We start from the raw sequence: 21,103 nt of genomic DNA, 5'->3' as shown, positions 1-21,103 counted from the left end.
GTAAATCTACTGTAGGAAAAAATTTGATGGTAGCTATATCATCTGATAAGTAAACAATTGTCATCTACACCTGGGTTCTTTGTTTCTAAATACATTTAAAGCAAGCCTTACTATATAGGAATCAGTTTTGCTAACTTTTATTTTTATATTCGTATCTCCTCCATCGTTGAAACTTCAGGGTACAACACTACAAGAGAACTGTGTACATATGTAATGATTTATAGGTTATGTTACTAACCGATTACAATTAATATTTATATAAATCATTATCTGCTATCGACAACGAGACTCGATTTCTTAGGGCCGAGCTCCTATCCGTATAATTTCGAAGTGATATATAAATTACATTTATATAATTAGCGGCCAACTTCAGAGTTATTCAAAGCTCGGAGTGTGCGGGCACCTCAGGTTCCCGAAAACAAACATTCGCGAAACAGCTGATTCGTGGATAGCTGGGCGTGCAGTATGATTTAATGCCCAGTAATTGGGGTAAAATACAAGGCGACATAAATTTAGCATGAAAAAACAGTATCTTCGAAAGTGATCGCGAGAAATCGTTAGCGCGATAACCGAAGATGTGCGTTGACGTGTCTCAATGACGTAACGTTGCCTTTCTGCCACGAAAAGTCGAATTCTCCGGAAACGTACCTTAAGATGAATACAAGAAGGTTCTTATTAAGCTGTTCGAACTAAAGGTGAGAATAAAAACATCCTTTCTCCAACGATACACCTATTCTCTTTCGTATTGCGCGCTCGTAAGGCGTTTAGGTTATAGAATCTCCGAAACGTAATATCTTCGTAATTACTGTACACAGAGAATGTTGATGTGTCAAATGTCTTTTTCAAAGTGACGTTTAACCGTCGCTATAATTTTGAAATAATTACTCTCATTTCGGGGGTAAAGGCGGCAATTCGGGAAAGAGGTATTAGTAAATGCTTTTAATTACTTGCAGGGAGAGGTGATAAAAACCATGGGACTTAAATTATGGGGACTGACGAATATAGACGATTATTTTTAATTTTAATTTTTTTTTTAATCTTAATTACAATAGGCGGATTTTAAAGTATTGAAAGTTTCTGGCCAGCCATTTCTCTGAAAAGTAGATCTGCTGAAGTTTTATGTTGTTGGGTAGGTTGGTTCTTTTTCAAATAAAAATTTGCGCTGAAGGGATAAAAATTTGCGCTGGATTAATAAAACTGTGAAGAAATTAGATTCCTGTTACCACGAACTTGTAGAAATATTGGGGAAATTATTTCGCCTTCAACAGCCTGCTAAGAATCTAAGGACCTTTTGTTTTCCATTACTTTTTCCACTTAAACCTTAACAATATAATATTTTTGTTAAAAAAGTGTATTTTTTATTATTTTATTACAGAACATTTTGTTGATGATACCTGTTACAAATAATACAATTCTATTATAATTTGTATAGTCTTCAGTTTTCTTAAATTATAGAATGATTAAGGTAAAACTTGCCGATGAACTGGGCCCTCGCTGATTTCGATGACCTTCGCATATGTCGTCAAAGTCGTCATTTTGAACAACATTTCCCTTTAAACTTTTTGGCGGTCGGCTTTGGTTTACGAGATATGCTGGTGTATTGTAGTCCGAACCTAAAGTCCATCTTATGTATTTCTCCTGTATTTTCTCTACTTTTTCTGCTTCCATCCATCCCCAAATTTCTGACGCCTACAGCAAGATACTTTTCACTATGCTTCTGAATATTCTCATTCTTCTCTGAAAATTGTGCTTAAACATTCTTTGTCCTATTCCCCATATCTGCGCCATTGCTATTCTTGCTTTCTTTATGACTTCCCTTGTATGCATCTCTCTGCTCCCATTTTTCTGGACATTATACCCTAGGTATTTGAAGCTCCTTTACTTCTTCCAGACTGTGCCCCTGTCAGCCCTACCAAATTCTTCTAATTATCAATCATTGAGCTATACATTGTTGATCTTATCCTGCCACCCCCCTTAATGCGGTATAAAAGAATTCTTTATCATTAAAAGAAAATTCAGGTCACGTTCATTGCTCGAAATTTATTTCTAATTTCATAGAATTGGCAGCAGTCGCTGTTGCTTGTGAGAACTAGCAAAAATACAGATTACTAATAATGAAACTGATGGAAATTAAAATATAGTAAATATTTCGTAGATATAATGAGCTTTTTTACATCTTCTTCTAAAACTTTTATATTATTTGTAATTATTTTAAGAAGAATCACGTATGTACAATAAAGAAGTAAAATATGTAAGAATCGCGTCTTTTTTATACCAAATATTTGTTCGTAATGTGGGCAAATTCTTTTTGAATGGGAATCAGGATCAGATTCTAACCAACGGCTGAATTGCAGTTAAGTTTTAATGTATTTAGAGCCTCGTGTATATTCAAATTCAATTCTTTACAAACTTTAGGTGACCATTAGTAGTTAATACAGTATGAATTACGAATTTTTATTAATAATAACCACTGCGGAATTTGATTCTGATTATAAATGTACTGATATCATTTATCAGAAAAGTGAGAAGAGCAAGAGGCATTAAGAGATTAATTTGATTGTTTGTATTAAGATCAGTTCATCAGCAGAAGCAAGGTGAAGATACAGCCAACGAAATGAAGCTGAGGAAGGAACTAATTTTACTCCTGCTGGTTATGTCTGCTTCATCTGAGCCAGAAGTTTCCAAAAAACGATCGGAGACTTCTGACGAAGAAGCGGAGGAAGATGTTAGTCTGGAAGAACATCCGTTCGAACACTTCAGGGAGCTGAAGGCTTTACACGATACCATCCTAAAGATGGTACCAGCTTCTGAACCATATTTAAGCGACAAAATTACGAAACGGAAAGAAGAGGTGGAGAACGAGCCGAAAACTAAAGAGGAGAGTTCTGTAATGAGAAATGTTTGGATGAAAAGCAGTAACTTAAGAATCGAGGAAGAAGATACAGAAGCGTGGAGCGAAGAGGAGCAATTTGAACCTTTGAATGATGAAGTGCAGGAACCTCTGACTCCGGAACAACAGGAAGGTACATTGAAAGATATTAAATGCCATTGTAATAATTGAGTATACAAGTATTTAATAAAAAATAAACTTTAATTTAATTAATAACGAAGCAAAATTTTTAAAACTTTCAGTGGAGCAGATGTTTAGGAAAGCACAGCGAATCATCAATTCCACGCGTTCTAATAAAGCAGAAGCATATCAGCTATTACAATCTGCGGCGTACCATGGTCATCGGGAGGCTAGATCTACGCTGGCATGGGCTCAGTTGCTAGGAACGCGATTTGATCCAACTTCCTTCTGGACATCTAGACAAGACATTCCAGCTGCTTACCAAACATTCAAAGAACTCGCTGAAACTGGGCTACCTTCTGCCCACATGGTGCGTAAATCTTTCAGTTTTTATACATACACCGGGTGATATATTTTAGTTCATAAATCGAAGATATCGCGTATATTATTTCCAGGGCATGGGATTTTTATACGCGACAGGATTAGGCGGAGTAAATGCCTCGCAGGCTAAGGCGCTTCTGCATTATACGGCAGCAGCGCTAGGTGGTGATACTCGTGCACAAATGGCCCTGGGTTACCGTCATTGGGCTGGCGTCACGACGCCACCTTCTTGCGAAAGAGCCTTGGATTTTTATCGCAAGGTTGCTAATAAAGTTGCAGAAGGAGTTTCTTTCAGCGGAGGACCAGTTATACAGCGGGTTAAGCTTTTGGATGAACAAGAGAATCCTGGATACAGCTCAGGAATTCTTGATCAGGACTTGATAGAATATTATCAGTTGTTAGCGAAGAAAGGGGACACGCAGGCTCAACTTGGATTAGGGCAGCTACATTATCAGGGCGGCAGAGGTGTCCCGTTAGATCACGTAAGAGCGATGCACTATTTCCAGCATGCTGCTGATGCCGGACACCCGATAGCCATGGCTTACCTCGGGAAGGTAACAGAAATATTTAATTGTTATACGCGTCAACTATTCTTCGCGTAAAATAAGTAAATTCTATTCATTAGCCGAAGAAATGCAAATAATTGAAAATGCACAATATTTTATCTAGATTTATTTGGAGGGCAATGAAATAGTGCAGCCAGATAATAAGACGGCGTACAAATATTTTAAGAAAGCTGCGGAACTTGGAAACGCTGTTGGGCAAAGCGGCTTAGGGCATATGTATCTTTATGGAAGGGGAGTTGAGAGAGACACTGCGAAAGCCCTCCATTTCTTTAGCCAAGCCGCAGAGCAGGGATGGGTCGATGGACAGCTCCACCTTGGCAACATGTATTTCAGTACGTTTTTGAAAATTCTAGTGCATTTTCAAAAATATGTTTCCCAGGATGTAAATGCTATTGCCTTAAATTGTTCTCTTAAAAAATATTAATTTCAGATGCTTTTATTAATTCATTTAGTATCTCTAATTATTGAATTATCTTAATAGGAGGAACGGGCGTAAAACGTGATTACAAATTAGCCCACAAGTTCTTTAATTTGGCCAGTCAGTATGGTCATGTGTTGGCATACTACAACTTAGCGCAAATGCACGCCACTGGCGCGGGCATGACTCGTAGTTGCCCAGCCGCTGTTGAGCTTCTAAAGAACGTCGCCGAAAGAGGCAAATGGAGTGACCAGCTAATGGTCGCTCATACAGATTACAGAGAGGATAGAATCAATGAGGCTTTTGTGAACTATGCCCTCCTCGCAGAAATGGGTTACGAGGTTGCACAGAGCAATGCTGCCTTCATACTTGATAAAGGAGAGACTACAATATTGTCGGAAGAAGAGGGGTTGGTCAGGGCACTCGCTCTATGGGCCAGAGCTTCTGCGCAAGGATACTCTGCTGCTCAGGTATATGTAATGAGAAATCTAAAACTATACTTTAAATACTATTGCGAGCTGGAAAGAAGTCGGACTAACAAGCTGAAATATCACAGGGGCAAAGGGAATCGTCCGCTCGCTCCACCCTATCCCTTCCAAGAAATCCTACTTTAAGGAAATCCTACTCGGGGTTCTCCCACTCTCGTCCGCGTTGTCCGGGATACCGCGCGACGCTAACCGCAAAGACGCTAACCCGGCTAGCCCGTCATGGCAGCCCTCGTAGCGTCGCGCGGTCTCCTTGACAACGGAAGGCACGCTGCGCGAAAGAAAGATTGGAAGGGGAAGCAAGCGCGTGAATCGGCGAGCTTGCTCGGCTCGTCCAGGCTCGGCAAGTCGGCTTGGCGAGCACGACTCTGCGATCCATGACAAATCAGATGGCGCGTAAATCGGCGATTCGCGCGCAAAGATCGCCGATTCACGCGCCGTCTGATTCCACCTTTAGGTTTCTTAGTGGCTGTCCATCTTCGCGGGCTGTCGTGATTTGTTTCGTTCGCGTTTTTCGTTACGCGGCGGACTTTGTTGCAAGGGATTGGGTGCAGCGAGCGAACGATTCCCCTTACCCCTGTGACATTTCAGCTTGTGGGTAGTCTGACTTCTTCTCAGCTCGCAACCGTACATTATTCAAATTTTATTATGCGAATTTATCTTTGATTACATTATTTCATTCGCTCAATATTCGGTACGGGTATAATAATTTCTCAGGTATTTTATATTAGCTTATTATTACTTTCCTAAGAAACTAATTTCCATTCGTGGAATTAAATTTTAATTTGGAACACTTTCTGCTTTATAAGCATTTGTAGATTGTAGTATATTGGGTACTGTGTTACAGTAGGGTGGGCCTTCTTTATACTTCTCGAAATTTGTTTTCGTATTTCTTTGCTCTCACCTCCTAGTGTGGTTTCATTTCATAAAAGAAAAATCCCTGAAAATGTTTATTGCAATCGGACAACAGGAAAAGTTTGGATTTAAAGAATTTTCCAAAAAAGGTAAGCCCTATCGAAATTTTGGTCAAATAATATTAAGAGAGCATACAATTTTCTACAATTACTGTATATATAATTCTTTCGTGCCTCCAACCATTTTTTAGATAATAGCGTATGAATATAGAGAGGTCCGCATTACGCGTGTACCACCTCTATGGTGTGGCGTATTGCCTTGTACGCGCATAGTGCGCACCAGATTCCTGCATCGGGCGGGTTTGAAGGTGCAATTTCATGCTGACACCCGACGCTCGCTTTGAGCGTCAAAACCAGTCACGTGATTGGTCCACGTGACTTTCAGCATCAAGCGAAAAAGCTAAACTCGGTTAGCTCGTTCGTTGGTTGAGCGTCGGTCACGTGATTGGTTTTGACGCTCAAAGTCCCGTGGACGGATCACGTGACTAGTTTCGACGCTCAAAGTCCCGTGGACCAATCACGTGACTGGTTTCGACACTCAAACCAAGCGTCGAGTGTCAGTATGAAATTGCACCTTGATCCGCCCGTCACCCAACTGTATCTCGATACGCCCGAACCGCCCGGATACGAAGTTTCACTAACCCACGCTACCCGCGGTTAACCCGCCCGACGCCACCGAAGGCTTATCCGACCCATCCGTACCCGCGGCGGAGATCGGTCGGATCATCGTTGATGTCTATCCGCCCGAGGTGGCCGAGAGTGTCCGATACGTTTGGTGACGTCATGACTTGTGACTGTTTCGGGCGTTTCGGGCGCCTCGGGCGGATAGAAATCAACGATGACCCGCGATATGTCCGGCCGTTGCAGGGCTTTGGTGCGGACCTACCATGTTTGAGGAATTCTTTAAATCCAAATCATTGATGAATTCTAAATATTAAGGCCTCGACACCCTTTCCTGTTGTCCGATTGCAAGAACCTTTTTCAGGGATTATTTTTTTATGAAATGGAACCATACTAGGGGGTCAGAGCAAAAGAAATTGGACATTGCAAAATAAAGGCCACCCTACTGTTACAGTATGTATACGTATATAGTTTAAAGGAATAGTAAAAATACAGTTGTCCCTACATTAATAATTATGTAACCTAAATTTCACCTGTGCTATTGTTTATAATATATTAATTATATTAGGTGAAGCTAGGAGATGCCCACTATTATGGCAGAGGAACGAAAGTTGACTATGAGGCTGCTGCTAGTCACTATCGATCAGCCTCTGAGCAGCAACCTAACGCCCAGGCAATGTTTAACCTCGGATATATGCACGAACGTGGTTTGGGCCTGGCGAAGGATCGATATTTAGCCAAACGTTGTTATGACCTTGCAGCGGAAGCAAGCCCAGACGCCAGACTTCCTGTAGCATTGGCTCTCATTAAACTATTTTTCCTTTTTGGTTTGGATTATTTAGATAGCCTCGTCGATCATTTGAATAAATGGGACCAGTTCTTGGGCCAGAATTGGGACTTGTATCTCATAGGACTGCTCACTGGCATGCTCAGTTTAATCATTTACTTCCGTAGGCCACAGCCACCACCTCCGCCTAGAATTAATTAGTCCTACATCGTTTCTGTTTGAGTCCTTTTTTTTTCTCCTCTTAGATGAAGTCAAGTTTGTTACTGATGGTTCATAAATACATGCACCTACGTGCATACCGACATGTTGTTTTTATTGAACCACCTTATTTGCACAAAAACACTACAGATTCTAAAGGGTTTCGAAATTGTGTACTTGTAAGATTTTCATGATGTGCGAATGTGTGCAGATATGTGCGTGACTAATTGATATTTATTTATCGAAATTTAAAAAATGCTAAACTTATTAAGTTGCGAATTTGAACTGTTGAGTTTGTTATTCGGGGGATATGCAAATATTTGTACTTATTTGTATCCGCTGCGTGAGATGGAAATATAAGTTTTAAAGAAATTTGATGAGCCATTACGAAAGTCCAAGTTTTCGCATGGTTTCGAGCCAAATTTTCAAAAATCTCCTTTATCATTTATTTCATTTCCAGAGACTATTTTAGTTACAATATTTTTCGATATTTACATTATTTTTTGCGACAGACTTTTATGTTAAATATTTCTCGATATGTATATGTATGTATATTTCTACTAGGGATGGGTTTCTCGAAGCGTCGAAACTCCTCGAAACCTAAGAAAATTTCCGAGTTTCGAAAATTCGAAACTTTGCACTTTTTTTCGTGATTTGAAACTCTCGAAACCCAGATAAGAAAAAGTATAAAATCAATGAATCGTTCGCAGCTTGCCTCGCGAATCTGTATATTGTTATGCTTTTTTTAACTATGGTCAGTAGCGATATATTAAAAAATTTTGTTGGCCAGTTCTTAAAACACGATATTGCGTTTACAAAACGGAATCAGTATTTGAAGTTTCGAGAGTTTCGAATGTTTCGGGAGTTTCGAAGCCGTATAAAGTTTCGGATTCGAGTTTGGCGAATTTAAAAATTAAGTTCGCACCCAGCCCTAATTTCTACAAAATAGGTATATAGGTATGTAACAAAAAAAATCATGAAAAATGTGTTTTATGAGTAGGCAGTTTGAGAGTTGAGGTGAATAAAACATCGTTCGTATTCAAAAAACACCATAATCTAAATAAAATGTTACACATATTTACGTAGAGTACGATACAGGTAGGTTTTCGAATGTGTGTTTTTTACCGCCATTACAGTGGACACTTTACGTTTAGAAAGTTATGTCATAGAATTTAAATTACCGTTTATTAGATGTATTATTACGTATATTTATTCACAAAAAGGATACACAATTTTGGTAGAATAATTATGGTATTAATTTATTATATTTATTTACCAATATATGGTTTCCTTATGGTATAAAATCTGGTAAAATAAATTTATCTAGAAGGTTTCGTTTCTTTACAGACAACGGTCCATTACTTTTATAATCATCTTTTACGTAAATGTATATTATGTTAAAAAGTTACACTTTTTAACTAAAAATGTGAATATCTGTATAAAAATGTATGTTACATACATCAATGTATAAATACCTATTCCTTGATTAAAATCATAAAAAAATGTATTATTTATTATCGAACATTTAATAAATTTTGTTATAATTTTTAAGAATTCTATATTGTATGGTATACTTTTTTTAGTTATTCTTTTTCGATTGTTATGCTTAGGCAGATAACATAACGAAATAGTAATTTTTTAAAAGAAACGAATGGGGCAGCGAAAAAAACAGGTTGTTTAAAGAAAGATAAAAAAAAAGTTAGAAAGTATAAAGATGACGAAAATGACTTGTATGTACACATACCATACTCCGATAGTGCTCAAATAATGTGGATAATAAATGATAACTTTTAATACATATATCACAATCTTAGATAGTCAATTATTAGCAATTTATGAAATACATATACCTATACAGCACACTTCGTTGCTGCAATGTTGCAGCAATATTCCTATGTCTGCCCCGTGCAATATTGCGCTGCAACGTTGCAGCAATATTGCGCTGCAACCATGCAACATCTCAACGTTCCTGCAACGTCCCTGCAACGAAGTGTGCTCTATGGATAATAATTATGGTAGTATTCTATATGGATAGAATCCATTTCTTGATTTTTAATTAAAATCAAGGCATCATTAGGGATCTGGTATATAACGATTTCATTGACATAAAATAAATTAAGTAAATCATGCTTACTTAGATGAATGACGTAAATATAAACGTCTTTGAATATAAAGGGAAAGATAAAATTTTGCACTGTGGGGTATATTTTTATAACGACATAACTGAAAAAGAACAATTCTTCACAAGCAAAACTGTTTTTGAACACATCAATTTTAAAGATTCCCTGTATAATTGTGTACAACTAAAAGTACCCCATAGATCACATGAAGAGCCATGGTAAAGTTACCGATATTACAAAAATTCCTCAATAATTTTCGAAAAAATAAGGTACAAAGACTTCACCTATTATACTTTCATTTTTATTGTTAAGTGCACCTAAGTATATGTAATTGAAGTCAAAACAGATGAATGAAGAGTTTCAGAAGTTAAATAGTGAAATCTCTAAATTGTTTCAGAGAGGGTTTGGGTACAGTGTTTTAGAAAAGTTTTCTGAGAAAGTATTTCTTTGAACACTGGGTCCTTTCCGTTACCTTGGAATCGCGATAGTATCGATCTAACAAGGAATACTTTCACGGTGTTCCTTAATACTACGTGGGAGGGTTAAAATTCTTTGCTTAACAGTAACCATTATCCAAGTTGATTAGAATGTTACGGGCTAGGAAAAAGAAACGTAAAGGTAAGAAGGAGAAGAGGGTGAAAAAGAAATGTGTGGATGAAAGAGAGACCCTGTTTTACGAACAGCAGATTCTGGATAACAACAGAGAGTTGGCACGGTAAATATACATGTGTATATTTACATCATAGGCCGGTATTCATAGCCGCTACTTATTCTTAAGCAAATGCTTAAGCATTCGGCATCTTTTACTTGCTTCTAGGTTAGTAGAGGAAGCCGCATGCTTAAGCATTTGCTTAAGAATAAGTAGCGACTATGAATACCGGCCTTAGGGCATATATACATGGAGGTCTCATTGCCTAAGGTTGGCTGCCTCGAAACTGTCGCCAACATCACGCGAGAGAGAAATACATGTGCGAACTGGTGCGAGCGAGAGAAGTATAGATTCCCATTACGGGCGATTGAGAATCTATACTTCTCTCGCTCGCACGTGTCTTTCTTTCTCGCACGATATTGGCGCATGCGCATTACGGTCGATTGGAACCTCTATACTAGGGTGGAACGAAATATAGGGGATTTTTTTTTTAAGTTATTTAAGCTGTGAAAGTTTGATCATGATCATCAAATTTTTTGAGGTGCCGCAAGCCAGTCAAAAGTCACATTCAGTAAATATGAACCTTTGAATGGCTTGCGACACCTCCAAAAATTTGTTGGACAAGATCAAACTTTCACAGCTTAAATAACTTTATAAAATGCAACTTTTGTCCACTATTAGAAGACATGAATAAGAAATAAATATTTTGCCTCTATATTTCGTTCTACCTTACTCTATACTTTTCTCAATCGTACATGTTTTTCTCTCTCGCGCCATGTTGGCGACAGTTTCAAGCTTTCAATGAGACCTCCATGTATATATGCCCTAAGGGCGGTATTCTCAGTCGCTACTTATTCTTAAGCAAATGCTTAAGCAATCGGCATCCTTTACTAGCTACTAGGTTAGTAGAGGATGCCGCATGCTTAAGCATTTGCTTAAGAATAAGTAGCGATTGAGAATACCGCCCTAAGATTTACATTAGTATGCGTTGCCTACGTGCTCAGCCGCCTGAAATTTAAATTGCGCGCGCAGCAAGTCAGACACCGTAACTTGTTGCTTCAAATAGCAAAATGGTAAAGGACTTTTCGATTCCTTTTGACACCAGGAATTTGCGCGTTTGAATTTGCTATTTAATTTTGAGTTATCTCGTTCAATATCTACTATAGATTTCATTTACGAAATCTGATTTTAAGCATTTCTTTTTTTTTTTAAATTGAACGAATTAAATTGCTTTTTGAGAGCAATGCAATTTCTTCCAAAAATTATTAAAGCCGCTTGGATTGTGCAAACTCCTCCAAAATTTTTCACCCATTTTCTAAACGCACAGTGCGTCCAATTATGCTGAAACACAAGGAAGCAATTAAAAATGATTTACAAAAGAATTTCCATTTTTATTTTGCCGTTGGCGCAAATTATTACAAAATCAATGAGGTGCTTCAGATTGCGAAGTCGAAACGAGGAATTGGAGGTGGAGGCAAAACTTGCGAATGAAAAATTCCGGCAAGTGGAGGAGGATCGGTCGGACGTGATCGCCTATTTGAAACGAAACTTGGAGGAGAAAATTGAAGAGTCGAAGGAGCTCTCTGAACGTCTTTCAGCTTTGGAAGAATTGCGGAAGGATGAACGGGCTGCTATCAAGAAGAAGGAGGAGGCGATGGAATTTGAGTATCGCACGATGGAGAACAACCTTAGCGCCGAAGTTAGATTAGCTGGTGAAGTGTATATGTATATGTATTAAGAATATAACTCCGTTTCATTTAAGAAGGAACCTGCCGACCGACGAGTTTAGAGCGGTTCTGCGCAGGTTGACGCTCATTGGTGCCGGGAGAAGCCGCTATTGGCTGTACCCCCACCAACGCGTTTTCGGAGCCAATGAGCTCATTCTACATGCGCGAAACGGGTTCCTTCTTAAATGACTTTTGGTAGATACTCTCTTTTATTGAGTTCCTTTTTCTGTTGTTATTTACAGTTAAAGCAGAATTCATAGTTCATTTTTTTTGTTGAAAATTAATACCCTAACTTTGGTTTCTTTACTTATTGTCAATTATACGTACATATAGTCAACCTCACGAAAATAGAAAACACCGATGCATGCAAAAAATAAATTTCAATTTTATCAAATAAAATGAGTTCTGTTCGATATCTAGCGTTTCGCAATGTATTTATGAGAAGTTACTAAATTCTGTGAAAAATATTATGTTACAAATTCGAATATGAATTTATATGTGTCGTTGCTGTGTTACCATGTAGTGCATTCCCAACATTCCAGAAACTGTCGAATTTAGTTATTTTTTACTGTTCGAAGAAATGAGAATACTTTTATTTTTTTCTCCAATTCAACTTTAATACTGTATGGAAAAGTTATGCTACCATTTTTTGGTGAATTTTATCACACACCTTTTCTGGCACAATAAAATTTGATTCCTAATATTAATAGGAAAACAGTTGTTTGTTATCTAAAAATTAAACATATTTCTGTGTATTAAGGCTTATAGTAATTTTGTAAAGTCCACCGTGGGTTATTTTCAATCAAGAAGAATACATATATTTTCATTAATCTTAATTTATTTTTTTTTTATCTTTTAGGTTGAAATTGTGTTCAGTGCACATTTTCAGGCAAACGTTTTTATTTTGCCAATAATATCTTTGTATGAGTTTCGTTTACTTTTCCTTTTTCAAAAACGAGATACCATATGGGCGAAAATGACGTCAAAATTCGATAACTATATAACAATTTAATTTTTTTCGTTCAGAAAATACACTTGTCGCATTGTCCTAAATATTAAATTCTACTTTGCATTTTTAACACCACTATATCGATCGTTTCTTTATTTTTTAAATTCTTTCTCTGCAATTTGTTTTCAATTAGCCGGTAAATTGAACGCACTGGAGGATTGGAGACTGGCACGGCTCGATTTATTGCATAAATTCGAGATCCAGGAGAAGGAAATCGCTGATCAAGAAGAAGCGCATAAGGAGGAACTTTATGCAGCTGAAAAGTCTGTAATCATTGGGAAAGCAATGTAAGTCAGGTTACAAATAAATGTATTTAATTCTGGCAAAATAAAAAAACTATCACTACTTTTGCTAACAAGGGAAGATCCCGAATCCGAAAATTCAAAAAATTCTGAAACATTGTAAATACGTAGGGGATTTCCCCCTGATTACAACGCAAATTTTGTTTGCTGCCCAAATTCACTCGAAGGGGGTGAAATTTACCCCCAAAAATTCGGCTATTTTCCGATTTTCTGTTATAACTCGCGAACTGTAAGAGATAGAAAAAAAGTTCCAAGACAAAAGTTACTTCTTTTAATTAGATCTATCATTGGTATAAAAAAATAATTTTACAGTCCACAATTTATAACACAAAATCGGAAAATATTCGAATTTTCAGGGGTTAATTTCACCCCCCTAGAGTGAATTTGGGCGGCAAACAAAAATTGCGTTGTAATCGTGAGGAAATCCCCTACGTATTCACAAAGTTTCAGAATTTTTTGAATTTTCGGGTTCGGGATCCACCCTTGTAAGTAATAATTTATCGAGCTTGCCAATCGTTTATCTATTAAATTCAGTAAATTTTTTAAAGAGACTTTTTTTAACACCCTGCATAAAACTTTACGATGAAATGCTGACAGGATGAAGAAGGAAATGGAAGAGCGCCTGAAGACCTTGGCCGACGAGCTTCGCAAAGCGACGAATCTGCGAGTAGCAGAGGCCACTCATCGCGCGATTCGTGAGAACATCGCCTTGAATCACGAGCTTGACAGGATCTTAAAGGTCTGCAGGGAGCTCGAAATTACTGGCAGGGAGCATAAAGAAAACGAGCGTATTTTGAGGTTGCAGTGTGAGTTATTTGAAACGGAATCGAAAATCACTTCAAAAATGGTCCTGAAACAGAGGGACGTTATTCACAAAGTGGCAAGCGTAAGATTATAATAATATTCCATATTGATTTCATTGCATATATTTCTTAGATTCTATTCGCTGGCAAGGAGGATTGTAAGGAATGTTATAAGTGCTTAGAAGTCCGTGTGGTTTGTTTAGAGGGGGACCAATTTTTTAAAGAACAAAGTCCCCATTCCTGCGCTAACAAGACGTTTTTAAATTCCCAAACAAGGAAGTCCTTTACAGTCATTATACAGGGTGTTTTACTGCTGGGAGAAAATTTAGGGGGTGAGTCTGGACACCAAAAAAAATGTATAAAATAAAATTTTTATGTTAAACGATTTTACTAAAAATGCACTAAAAGCTAAAAAATAATTATTTTCTTGTACTACAATTTCGATGGTGATATGTGACTTTAAATACAATCATACAAACTCTGTGGTTATCCTGTACAATTGTTCAAATTATTTGTAAAGAAAATGAGTAATCACAGTTTGTATGATTTTATTTAAAGTCATATATCACAACCGAAATTGTAGTACAAGAAAATAATTATTTTTTACTATTTACTGCATTTTTAGTAAAATCATTTAACATAATTTTTTTATATATTTTTTTATTTTTTAGTTTTTAGTGTTTGTGGATTTTGTATATTTTTCCATTTATTTGTTTTCTTTTCATTTTTGACTTTTTTTATAAAAAATGTATTGTCATCACACCCACGCACGCCTACAAAGTTTCAAGATAATTGGACTGGTGGAAGTGGGTGAAAATTGAGTTGCCAGATTTGAACCATACACTAAACAAACATACAGTGAATCGAAGCTAAGCAAAAGCATTTAATAAGGCGAAATTCAAGAATAACGATATTCCAGTTGAGGCTTCGTTTGTTAGTTATAAGTGTTTAAAGATTGCGTATGTGCTGCCCCGAAGCTGACAACCAGCGCGCCCTGGTGTCACGCGGGTGAAGCTAGGAGACGGGTCGAGCAGTGGTGGTCAGTGCGGGTAAATTTGTGTTCTGTTTCAACTTTTTTTTACACGTTTTGCTGCAGGAGATCTGATATTTTTACGGGGTGTTGTGATTCCGTGTTTTGTGCACGCGTGTGACTACGGTAGATATAACGGAAACAATGGATTTTAGCAAGTAGGTAGGTCTGGTGTAATTCAACGACATCCTTTAATTTTGGATTAAAGTGACACTCTCATGAAATCGCTCGAAACATAGGTGATCTTTAGAATTTTTTTTTTTAAAAGTATATAATTTGAAATAAAAAAACTTTACGGTCTTTATTTGTTCATTCTTTAAGGATTTTTTTTAAAAAAAAAATTGTCATTTTCCTGTATTGTTTCGAATTTTACGTGAGGATCAATGCACTGCTGTAACAAAAAGAGGCGCAAACGGTGGACAGTAAAACTCGACGTAGGATTGTCTGAAATCAAAAAACCAAAGATATTCTTATATGTTATACCAATAGCTACCCTATCAGCCTTTGAGAAGGCAAATAAAACAAAATGGCGATGTTTGGTGCACGTTTGACCACAAACATGCAAAAAATGGAGTAATTTTACGCTTAAAAATGTTAATAATGAAAAACTATGATCTCTAAAATTCACGATCGAAGGTTGATACGATAGTGAATTCAAATACAAAGAGAATGCCACCAACATTTTTGAAATCAGTTCATAATTTCTTTTGTTATGCTGCCCACCGTTCAGAAAAATCATGTTTCAAGATGAACGCGTTTAAAGTTTTACTGAGTATTCTTCAGACACTCTACCACATTTATACGCATAAACAAATCTATTTTCTGAAAATTTTTAATGAGAATGTTCCCTTAAATTTCGCAGGATCTCGTTTCGCAGACTGTCGTAAATTTCGTCGCAGCTTCTCTGAGGTGAGAGACCCTGTGCGACAGTGGCTATGAGCACCACTGCCTGACCCCTTGCCAGACTTGTCCCGCGTGCATCGCTGCACGCAGATTGCCTACTGTAAGGCAAATCTTTAAACGCTTATAACTAACAAACCAAGTCTCAACCGGAATATCGTTATTCTTGATTTTCGTCTTATTTTGGTGTCTAGAATCACCCCTTAAATTTTGTCCCAGCAGTAGTCGAAGACCCTGTATAGTTAGTGCCTGGTTAAATTCAGGTGCTATTTTTTTTTGGTCCAGCCATAAACCCTCCAAAAACGAAACAGCGTTAAGCTATTTTGCTCAAAGCAGCCTTAAAAAATGTATTGCCGCTAATATATTATTTTTTATATTGCAATCACTCTTTTTAATATTTATACAAAAAGAATAATGTTGAATTGGGTGTCAACAGAGTTATTCGCCTCCACATCGCTTAAAATTATTACTTTGATATTTGGTTTCCTTATTGCATTTGTTATATCATTTATTAGAAATTCTGAAATGGAAATCTTAAACTGTCCATAGGACTATGAAATGACGAAAGCGCAATACACATATGCAGCGGGGAATAATATGCGATTCGCTGAGTACGAAAGAATTGCCGATAATTTGAAGGAAAAGAACAAGCAGATGGAGGAGGAAATTCGACTTCTAGAAAAAGGTGTCCTGAAGACAAGGAACGATAAAGTGCAATTGTGGTTGAAAGTCCGTGAGAAGGAAGAAGAACTAGATGCGCTCGCGAGTATATTAAATCGTGCAAGAAGTTGCATTAAAGAGGCCTTGCAGGTAAGTCAGATTTCCAAACAAGATGCTTCAGTTTTTAATTTTCCATTCCTTCAAATTTTTGTTGCTTCTTTTTCACCACTTAACAGAATTAAAATTGCAATTAAGTTAGATAGCTGGATTGTTTGAATTTTTTATTACACAATTAATGGTATTCGGTAGAAACTGAAAAATAGAGGATAATTGTAAAATGGTGTGTAATTTGTTTATATTTTTACAGCTTGAAGGCGATATCTCTAACGCAAATTATTGCGCTTCGCATTTGAAACAACAGTTGCTCCAGTGTCTCTGGGAAATATTAGAAAATGAAAACATTACCAATATCTTAGGACACACTGCGTCACAGGTATGTAATGCACACATAGTAATATCATTATTCCTTTGAGTACACTCGGCCTGTGCGGAAAACGCCGATAAGCGTCCAACGAGTATGACTAATAAATACGACTGGAGGATTTCCGCACACGGCGCACGCTAAACGCTAGAACCTCAAGACTCGAGGCCAAAATGTGATTAGTAAAATACAAATATCGTCCTTCTTGTCCGTTATTAAATTATAAACGCAAGGAGACTAGTTTAATTTAATAATTTAATAATATAAAGTGAACAGTTTTTACAGTATATAGTATAAACTATTAATATCTGAAAAAAGTCCGAAAAACTGAAACAAAAAATTTTTTTTTTTTGAAATTTTGAAAGTTTAAATCCTTTCCGAAAACTTTTTATTTATGGAGGCGAAAAAAATTGTACTTTTTATTTTCGAGGACTATTTTTTAAACATTCAAGGGGTGGGGGCATATACCGAGATATGCCAAAAAGATTGATTTTTTTTGCATATTTTCAGTGTTTGATATGTCATGAATGTTTCCTGAAAATTTGGGACCGAAATTTGAAAAATATCGAAAATATAGAAAAAAAAATTTTTTGTTTCAGTTTTTCGCACTTTTCTCGAAAACCATTTATCGCATGAGAAAAAGTAATAAAACATACAAGATGCTCCTTGTTTGGATCTACAACTTTTGTTTGACATGTTTTTTTATGTAATGAATAATTTAGAGGATAATTATATTAAATCGACTTAGGAGCGGTTAAATAATTATTTAAACGTTCAAGGGCCCAGGGGTACCTTTTTCCCTTATCCGTTCGAGCTCAAACTTTCCACAGATTTTTTATTATTATATGGAACTATTCTGGGGGGTGCCGCGAAGAAAATCTTGAAAAAGTTTCACTAAGAGTAAATAAGAGCCGCCACCCTAATGTACATATTTTAAATGACTACTCAACTTTTCGTGTCAGTGCAATAAAAGCTCGTTAGGTTGTGTGTGTATAGACATATATAAAATAAATTTAGGAAAATATCGCCAATTTTCAGTAATTACTAGCTTTTTTAAAGTAGGTGCTTAAAACGGCGTCGGTTGATATTAATGCAACAAAAGTATTTAATTACATCCTAGAAACTAGTGCATATGTTGTAGATTGAAGATATTAAATGTCCTTATGTGGAAGGATGCCTTGGCCTTATTGAGCCTTTGGTAGATAAAAAGGATGACGTATGCTACACGAAGAAACAACAAAGTGAAGAAACAGAACCAGCAGAGAATTTAGTAGAAAGGCAACCATCCTGCCTAGATAGCAACATTAGTTCTAACATTCCATCTCCACAGGAATCTGATAACTATTATTTTGAATGATAATTGCACAAATTGTTAGAAGCATAATAATATTTTATTTATTGCCTACATTATAATGAAATCTATTGGATTGAAGACGCTAATGCTGAAAGATGATAGACTGCTTTATAAAAGTGGTGGGTTAATTAATAATTAAAAGAAATCAAGTATTATGAAAGAAATGTTATAATCCAATTTGCTATATTGAATTAATATTTCTTCGGTCTTTAGAATTTACTATACTTTTTATCCCCTTATTTTTTTATTAATAAGTATCGTCTACTACTTATTATTAGGGGTGTGTGGGTATCTACCCGATATTTCAAGCTCGGTCGAGTCGGGAGTTTTTTTCGACACGTAAACATATTCGGGTACCCGTAATTTCGTGTACCCGCTGCCCGCACACCCCTACTTATTATATTATATAATTATACAATCAAATTTTGTTATGCAATTATAATTTATTATATGTACGTATTGTAGTATGACTGTACACTCTGTTAATAAATATATATATATTTAGTTGGCTATTCAATGTGGTATAAGTGATGGCATTTGGAAGCCATCGAAAGTAATAACCTAAAGATCATACAATATATGATATCTAGGACGGTTCATCCAGCTTCGTCCAACTTGTAACGTCCCAATTCTAAGTTACAAATTGTTTTTCTTCGAGGTAGATACAGATAGCTTGAAAAAGTAAAGAAAATGCCTCCGAAGAAAAAACAAGGAAGGTTAGTAAGGTTATGATTTAGTGTTCAATGATTATCTTCCTGTTTGAATTTATTAAAGTACTATAATTCCGAATCAAAGAATGCTATTTTTCAAACAGTGTTGTCTCCCATTATCATTATTATCACTTCACTAGTTATGAATAAATGTGATAACTCAGTGCCGTCTTAACCTGGAGGCGAAAGAGGCAGCCGCCTCAGGGCCCCGGAGCTTAGGGGGTCCCTGAAAAATTGGAAAATTAAAAAAGGAGTTGTAAAAGCTAGAGAGGGTTGTAAAAGCTAAAAAAATAGAAATGGGCCCTCCAACTGTGACGGAAAGAAAATAACGAGTGCACCAAAAGTTAGATTTTAAGATAAGGCCCTTTTTCGTGAAATGGACCCAGGTTTAATCTTATTTATTTAATTGTTTTAATACTTATTTACTTCGCATGTTAGCGCGATATTTTTGACTTTATTTAATTTAGAGGGCCACAAATGGAGCTCGCCCCAGGGCCCCCGAAAACGATAAGACGGCACTGAGAGAACTATTCCATTTGAATGAATCACAGAATGTGTTCCATTTGTGTTTATTTTTTTCTTCTTTTACTCAGTTTATAAATATCACTTTGGATATATTTATCCCATCGTGATAATCTTATTGACAAGACGTATATATTTTGTGTTACATGAATTATTAAAATTAGAGGTAAAAAGATAAAAGAAAAGGGGAAAACAGAGGAAAAGGATGAGAAAGAAGACTCATACTTTCAAGAAATTATAGACGTAGATGAGAATGTTACGAAGGATTTTGAATTTTTGTTAAATGCTCCCATCTCCGAGGACGATCACTTTGTTTTTGAGGCAGAAAAAAGTTGGAGTGTTGACAATTCAAAATACACAGAGTATTTTACACTCGATTTGAAAGTGTTGTCTGCAGCGATAGAATCAATTCCATTTAACGAGAATGTTAATATTGACACTAAATATTTTACTGTAAGTTTGACGATATTTGAGGATTATTTTACCTAATTCTATCCACTCTATTTCAAAATGTACATAATATTTATTATTATATTGCCAATGTTTAAGTAGATAAAACGTGCAAGTAGATTTTAATAAATCGAACACATCATTACAAATACATAAATAATAGTAAATCATTTTGTCCTACTTGATCAGCATATATATTATGTAGTAACAAAACTAGCGGACAGAAATCACTAAAGTAAATATTTCAGAATGACCAACTGACAAACATTTACAACAAAGCAGAACGGGGTAAAGAGAAATATAACCAAATTTTAAGCAGTTCCGAAACAGAAGTTGTTAGCGATGTAAAAAATGTAGAAGAAACTCAGCATTCGGTCGAAGATACGGCTGATGATTTAGATTTCTTGTTATCACTCCAAGAACCTGTGAATGAACCTTTAATGATTGTCAAATCCTTACCTGCATCTTCCAGTACTGGTACATATTTATATAATAGCGAATTCGGTACCTCGCACTGACTGCACTGGTGCCAAAAAATGACTTGGATTGGTTGATTCTTATAGAGCTATCTTCCTTTCTTTCAGAAACAACCAATCCAAGTCATTTTCTGGCGCCAGTGCAGAGTCAGTGCGATGTACCGAATTCGCTATAAGTTTACGACAGTTTTTATGCAAATAATCATTTTTATATAGATACTAATTGAAACTTAATAAGCGTCTTTTACAGGCATAAATATAACTAAATCTAGCACATCGAAGAAACCAATGGATCTGGAGAAGTGGTTGGATTCCGTATTAGACGATGACATGTGAATTATGTAATGGCGTATTATCCCATAATTGTTAGGAAGTTTTTAATACCAGATTCGGAATATTGTATTGTATAACTTTCCTACTACAATATTTATAACAGAGCAGTACATTAATTATAATCATTCTGTTCATTGGAATATTATATTGAATCATTTCCTGGTTTAAGAAAATGGCTGGTTTTATTTCTTTAATGT

At 36.3% G+C, this 21,103-nt stretch overlaps 3 protein-coding genes across 5 annotated transcripts; all 3 read left to right on the top strand.

Moving 5' to 3' along the window:
• Positions 1–244: 244 nt before the first annotated feature.
• Hrd3 (HMG-coA reductase degradation 3) lies at positions 245–7,484 on the top strand. Of its 2 annotated transcripts, none has more exons than XM_076828206.1 (7): positions 245–695; positions 2,577–3,023; positions 3,133–3,380; positions 3,466–3,945; positions 4,061–4,289; positions 4,439–4,845; positions 6,964–7,484. In XM_076828206.1, exons 2-7 carry the CDS (start codon positions 2,615–2,617, stop codon positions 7,381–7,383), a joined length of 2,193 nt encoding a protein of 730 aa, XP_076684321.1. In that variant the 5' UTR covers positions 245–695; positions 2,577–2,614; the 3' UTR covers positions 7,384–7,484. The 2 variants fall into 2 exon arrangements, with proteins under 2 accessions (XP_076684321.1, XP_076684320.1); XM_076828205.1 differs by having other exon boundaries at positions 246–695; positions 2,572–3,023.
• Positions 7,485–9,957: 2,473 nt separating this feature from the next.
• LOC143377198 (cilia- and flagella-associated protein 157) lies at positions 9,958–19,131 on the top strand. Its single transcript, XM_076828243.1, has 7 exons — positions 9,958–10,215; positions 11,590–11,861; positions 13,019–13,172; positions 13,785–14,073; positions 16,470–16,730; positions 16,948–17,073; positions 18,203–19,131. Exons 1-7 carry the CDS (start codon positions 10,088–10,090, stop codon positions 18,416–18,418), a joined length of 1,446 nt encoding a protein of 481 aa, XP_076684358.1. The 5' UTR covers positions 9,958–10,087; the 3' UTR covers positions 18,419–19,131.
• Positions 18,989–20,975, top strand: LOC143377228 (uncharacterized). 2 transcript variants are annotated; one of them, XM_076828295.1, is made up of 4 exons: positions 18,989–19,131; positions 19,812–20,100; positions 20,346–20,574; positions 20,824–20,975. In XM_076828295.1, exons 1-4 carry the CDS (start codon positions 19,106–19,108, stop codon positions 20,907–20,909), a joined length of 630 nt encoding a protein of 209 aa, XP_076684410.1. In that variant the 5' UTR covers positions 18,989–19,105; the 3' UTR covers positions 20,910–20,975. The 2 variants fall into 2 exon arrangements, with proteins under 2 accessions (XP_076684410.1, XP_076684408.1); XM_076828293.1 differs by having other exon boundaries at positions 20,812–20,924.
• The last annotated feature ends 128 nt before the right edge of the window (positions 20,976–21,103 follow it).

The sequence above is a fragment of the Andrena cerasifolii genome, chromosome 15 (assembly GCF_050908995.1).
Source record: "Andrena cerasifolii isolate SP2316 chromosome 15, iyAndCera1_principal, whole genome shotgun sequence".
In the NCBI taxonomy this organism is placed as follows: domain Eukaryota; kingdom Metazoa; phylum Arthropoda; class Insecta; order Hymenoptera; family Andrenidae; genus Andrena; species Andrena cerasifolii.
This window is presented reverse-complemented; position numbering and strand designations above follow the sequence as displayed.

Bases quoted from the DNA above. Each gene is read 5' to 3' on its own strand.
- LOC143377228 (XM_076828293.1), top strand. From the start codon at position 19,106: ATGCCTCCGAAGAAAAAACAAGGAAG. The intron at 20,101-20,345 runs GTAAGTTTGACG...TAAATATTTCAG, and splicing joins TTGACACTAAATATTTTACT to AATGACCAACTGACAAACAT. The intron at 20,575-20,811 runs GTACATATTTAT...AAACTTAATAAG, and splicing joins ACCTGCATCTTCCAGTACTG to CGTCTTTTACAGGCATAAAT.
- Hrd3 (XM_076828206.1), top strand. From the start codon at position 2,615: ATGAAGCTGAGGAAGGAACTAATTTTACTCCTGCTGGTTATGTCTGCT. The intron at 3,024-3,132 runs GTACATTGAAAG...TAAAACTTTCAG, and splicing joins GACTCCGGAACAACAGGAAG to TGGAGCAGATGTTTAGGAAA. The intron at 4,290-4,438 runs GTACGTTTTTGA...TTATCTTAATAG, and splicing joins CCTTGGCAACATGTATTTCA to GAGGAACGGGCGTAAAACGT.
- LOC143377198 (XM_076828243.1), top strand. From the start codon at position 10,088: ATGTTACGGGCTAGGAAAAAGAAACGTAAAGGTAAGAAGGAGAAGAGG. The intron at 11,862-13,018 runs GTGAAGTGTATA...GTTTTCAATTAG, and splicing joins CGCCGAAGTTAGATTAGCTG to CCGGTAAATTGAACGCACTG. The intron at 14,074-16,469 runs GTAAGATTATAA...AACTGTCCATAG, and splicing joins TTATTCACAAAGTGGCAAGC to GACTATGAAATGACGAAAGC.